The 5608-nt window shown below is 37.7% G+C and overlaps 1 protein-coding gene across 1 annotated transcript; it reads right to left on the bottom strand.

The window, feature by feature from the left end:
- Positions 1-217: 217 nt before the first annotated feature.
- LOC104106995 (uncharacterized) lies at positions 218-5608 on the bottom strand. Its single transcript, XM_009615673.4, has 4 exons — positions 5141-5608; positions 3657-3892; positions 2875-3541; positions 218-2269 (listed from the first exon to the last, which is right to left on the bottom strand). The coding sequence occupies exons 2-4, from the start codon at positions 3888-3890 to the stop codon at positions 549-551; spliced, it is 2622 nt and encodes an 873-aa protein (XP_009613968.1). The 5' UTR covers positions 3891-3892; positions 5141-5608; the 3' UTR covers positions 218-548.

The following is a 5608-nucleotide window of genomic DNA, read 5'->3' on the forward strand; positions in this document are numbered from 1 at the left end:
TAGACCGGTTGAAATGTATCTTTTCCAGCATTCCATGTGACCATCTATGGGACGGAAAGTACGTTCTAAGAAGCATGAAGTTTCAATCTTTCATTTCAGGAAATCAGGAAAAGAACACGTAACAGATAGAAAACATGCATTTAGGAAAAAGAAGAAACTGAAAGGAAATTCCCCCAATTTGGACACCAACCATGTCATTTCTAATTGGATTAATCACTTTAAGGAAAAAAAAATATAGAATTATTAATAGGCTCTTACAGGAGTGTAATGGAAGCAGTAAAAGTGACATTTTAAGTTTTACGCAGAAATGTACAAAAATAAGCTCCAATGGTAATGAGATCCCTTTGGGGAAGCTACAAGAACCTTGGTGCTATTTAAAACCTCGCGTTACACCGCCACCCCCCCCCCCCCCCAACATAATCTTTTGATAACTGAAGAATCCCGAGGGCCGCCTAGCACAGCATTGAGAATCAAAACTCTTTTCCACTTAAATAAAAGGCTTTTGTATGCAACAAGGCTTGAACTATGATGTGCGCCTAATCCACACATTAACATTGCTTCAGAGGAAGAGCAAGATTGCCGTTTAGATATCTCTGCCTTGGCAAGCGCCTCGTTCTCTTTCCCCAACCTGTTAGGCTTTTTTCCTCAAGCCCCATTTCACCAGAACAAGGCTGGATTACTAGAGGTGTGCAATCTGCAGGAATTGTTGGGGAGGGATCGGCATTTGCTAAACGCTTCCTTCCCCTGCCCCTCTTACCGGTTTTCCTATGTGACGAGCTAGACTGCCAAGAGGATCCACTGGCCTTAAACAGTTCTTCGAATTTTAAAATATCCTTGTTCACCTCATACCTAGACAGGGAAATAAGACCAGGAAGAACGTCCCTCTGAAAATCTTTTCGTTGTCTTCCCCTTTTTGCTTGCCCTCTTCGAGCCCATTTTGGTAAGGTAACGGCCACTGTTTCTTCGTCGTTATGGCTCTCCAGTGTTGGTATTTTATAGGAATACTCTTCTTCCTTCATATCTTCCAGCTTCAGTGTCATAAACTCAAAGTAATCAAAGCCATCGGGAATGGATTCCTCATCAAACTCGCACGCTGTACCCGAACAGATCGCTCTAGCAATGGATTCTTGTTGAACACAACAGTGAGAGGAGACCAACTCAGCAAACCATTTGAGGCAGTCGCTAGTTTCAGTTTGCAACGCATCATTCATTTCTCCGTTTGCACCAGACATTGAGATGGAAATTATAGACTCAGCAGCAAGACTCATGGCTTCTTCATTCGGTTTATTAGATTCTTCTAATGTATGTTTAGATTCCCCACATTCCGCTTCAAATTCAAGAATTGCTGGAGCCTCTAAATCTATCTCAGTGGTCGCAATCCTCAGCACAGCCCGAGGAAGAGCAGGTGCTGATGGAGCCTCTTCTTCATCTAACGACAAGTTCAAATCAATCTGATGCCTTAGACTAGAAATGCAACCATTTGGTCCCTTTTCTTGAAGAAAATCCTTGGCTTCCACCTGACTTCTACAAACAATCTCGTCTCCTGAAATTTTCGGGGCAGTAACATTGTTAGCATTAGGAAAATGGGTGTTTGAGAGCCCACTTGCTGCATGTGAGTCCGTGGGGGCACTGAAAATTGGAACACCAAAAATTGTCCTTATTTTAGTGCTGTCACTAACAGAGTCTTTGGTGGATCTCAACGACATGGTTCCCTGCCTCTGACCTATAATTTGAGAGGAATTGACTGTTGTGTCTTCTCTTCTAAAAAACTGCTGAGAATTATTCCGCAAGGAGTCCAGATTTAAGTGATAACAATTTTCCCTCCCTTTAGTCTGCTCTACACTTTTCTGTGTTTTCACCACTAACCAAGGCAATGTCTCCCGGGAGTTTTCCTGCTTCCTTTGACAATCTCCATATACAGGCGCTTTTCCAGCCGCTTCAGTTCGAGATACACAGGAAGTTTCCCTGTCAATCCTCATATGCATGTTGCTTTGATAAGACTCAACGTTCCGCAGAAGTTCAGTATAACTCTGAGAAAGTGGTCGAGATTTATGAGTGGAAGTCTGCACATTGGAACAGCTAGCAGATTGCATTTGATTTTCATGAATTTCTACACCAAAAATTGTTTTCTTCCCCTGGGGTTCAGTCTTGGTTTCCTTAAAGATAGAGTGCCTGAAAAGTTCATGACCTTGCGATGACTGAATACCTTTAGGTAAAATTTCAGCAGTTTCAAGTCTTCCAGAAGATTCGTTATCAGGTTGCTTTTTCTCTGAAACAAGTAGCAGCAATGAGATCAAAATATGAGGTGATAGCAAGACATTAACATCAAACACAACAGTTCAGATAAAAAAATTAAAATTGTTGCATTCTCACTTATCAACAAATCTTTTATGCCCTTTAAGTGAGGTAGTCCACACAATGCATATAAGGCATGCATGATTATTGCATCACGATCACTACTGTTGTAATAGAGGAAAAATATGGAAAGAATGAAAAGAATAAATAAAGGAGGTACGTCCAAACATCAGTAAAAACAATTTGATAACAAAGACTTGTTTACTAGTATAAGATGCATTAACCTCACCAACTGTCTGTATTACTAACAGTTTTGCCTGATGCAGTATAGCAAATAAAGAGGTGTCATGCAACATGAGATCTATCTGTGACTATGACGGTGGCCCTTTCTGCTCCTACTTTTTTAGTCCATCTAAACATTCATAGCGCAACCCACTTGGAAGAAATAACCTCAGCAAGAAAAAAGGATCTCAACAAGAATCCTAAACTTGTGCATCAGAAAGGTAGATGTTTCACGACTGCCAACTAATACAGTTGGAAAACTGAAAAAAAGGGTTTACATCATGAAAACAATCTTACCAGCATTTAATTTAAAAGTTAACTGCTCTTCTCCATTCCTGGGAGGTGGGTGGTTGAGGCAAATTCCACGAATCCTTTCCTTGAGTGACTCTGGAGAGAATTTTCCCCCGTCATAGATGTCATCCTCGAGGCAAGTAATGCTACTTATATTGACATCCGGCACCAACGGAGAAGCTTCTTCAAGTGGTAAAGGTTTATTCAAGTCAGCTAGTTCATCAGTTCCTTTTAAGGAATTGGCTCTGTCAAGATCAACATCAGAATGAAATTCCAAAGTGCTGGCAAAAGGCATCTTTGCATCTCCACTTAGGGGCATCTGATAAATTCCCTCAACAGGGTTCCCTTGAATGCAGGGTACTCCCCATTGTTTCCGAGTAGGGTGTTCTTCTTCGTTATTCATGCACCCCTCAACTACGAATCTAGAATCAAACATTTTCCTCTGGAACAAACTGCTACTGGACCTACTATTGCTCTCCATAAAATCAAAAGAAGATTGATTCTTAGCAGTGTTTGTGGTTGATAGCTGACCAGCTATAGAATCCAATGAAGGAAAATGAGACAATGAAGGAATTGACTGGAATGTCTTCATTGGATGATTAAGCATTTCTTTCCTTTGAAGTTCATTCATTAGATCCCTTTGCCTTCTATAAAGCCGGTGGAGTTCTTGGAGCTGCATCGGTAAACCACAATAAGAGCACATAAAATGTTAAAAAATTATCTCCTTATGTTAGTCCTTCATAGAAATGAAACAATTTGAGTGAGAACATGATTGAAAGTCACAATACCTGATGCCTGAACACTTTCTCATGCTTCAAAATTGTCTGCCTCACTTTTTCTTTGTCACATTCAAAATATCCATCAACCAGTTGCAGCGACAAAACTGAGTCAGTGCACTGATTTCTTTTCCTTGACTTATTTTCATGATTTACGAGCCATGGGATGTTAGTTCCGTTGCTATTTAGATCACTCATGGAGCAAAATCCTGGCAAATATCTCTTGCATTGTAATTTAGTTCCCATTCCTGCACCCATACAAGGAGTGGAAAAATATGATCAGAGTAGTAAAATGATCAAAACACCAAGAAAAACACTAAAGAACTCTAAATTAGACCGTAAAAATCAAGAACATATTTTCCGGAGAGATTATGACAGTGACAAGCTCAATAAAGAAAGCATACAATCCAATTTATTTCAGTTCAATGAACCAGTATACTTGCTTGAAAAAATTCACCAACTTTATTACACCATATCGTAATTATTTTTAGCTAATGCAACAAGCGTTCTATCAGCTGAAACTGAGCTACAGTCCAGCTTCAATAAGCTAGCGTTTGGCCATAGATTCCCAAATTTATTCTGAAAAATCTGATTTGGGTGAAGTTTGGTTTGGAAAAACATGAAACATGACTTATACCCACAAGTTCTAAAAACTATCACAAATACCCAACAGTACCATTATCAATAACATTCATTATATTATCGCAAACCATAGTCCTGAACATAAATAAATTTGATACAAAATTATCATTTTTATAATGAATTACATGATACACCATCAGATGACCGAGAAGACGAAGCAACATCGTTACAAAATAATAAATGGTGGGCTCTTTTATAAAATACAAAAGTTTGGGGCAATTTTTAAAAAATATAATAGTGATATTTTGGCCCAAAACCAGCTATTGAGCTGATTTTGGGATTTGGGACTTGTGATTTGACCAAAATGTAAGCAAAATCTATGGCCAAACATGTGTTTGCCAAATAAAACCCAAGTTTAATTTGGCAAAATCTATGGCCAAACGGTCCAGTAAAATATTGACAGGAAAATAAAAGGGGTTAAAAAGGAAAGAGTTTTAACAGTGTACACATTTTTTACACCAGGTGAGATGTACTATACTATAAGGTAACTGTCTATAGTAATTCTAATATGGTAACCTAAAATTTACAGTAAATAACAAAGATATTAGTACTAAATTTTCAAGTCAATTTTTGGAAATGAGAGCAATGCAATCTGTGGCCTATCTTGACGTTGGTCAAACAAATCAATTCCTTATTTTCCATGAAAAAAAAACATTCCTTGTTCAATTTTACTCAACAAATGTATGAAATATTAGCAAAAACTTCCAGTCAAATTTCCAATTCTCTTATATTTTCCTCCTTTTTAGTAATCAAAACATATACTGTAGATCAAATCCAACTCGAAGCTCACAACAGCAAAAAGAACTTAAAAATTTAAACAACATAGAAGAACTGAGAGAAGTAAAGAGAATAACCTCAAAAATTTCTGCTAATTTTCTGCTAATGAGAATTCTCTCTGTTCAACTGAAACTCCCTTTAAAGACCCAGAAATCAAAATAATAATTTAAGGAGCAACAACCTTTGTGCTGTCACTGATCAAGAAACCTCAAAACAAAAACATCATATCCACAACCCCCAAAAAAAAACATATGAAAAAACAAGTACACTTCTGCTAATCAATCAGAAGAAGCTACATGTAAGAGAGATCCCAGATAAGATTAAGATCTCTCTATTTCTCTCTCTCTCTCTCTTTCTTTTTCTCTCTCTACAGAAAAATGAAGTCTTTGCAATGACTTAAAAAATGTCAACATATGGTCTCTTTGTTATTCTCATATACTTTTTCTTTCACCTTCAATCATTTCTTTACCTAATTGGCTGGCTATATTTGATAGTTATATAACAGCGTATCTAATCTAAAAGAATAAAATATTAAAAGATTTTCT

This window comes from Nicotiana tomentosiformis, chromosome 2 (genome assembly GCF_000390325.3).
Source record: "Nicotiana tomentosiformis chromosome 2, ASM39032v3, whole genome shotgun sequence".
NCBI classification, from domain to species: domain Eukaryota; kingdom Viridiplantae; phylum Streptophyta; class Magnoliopsida; order Solanales; family Solanaceae; genus Nicotiana; species Nicotiana tomentosiformis.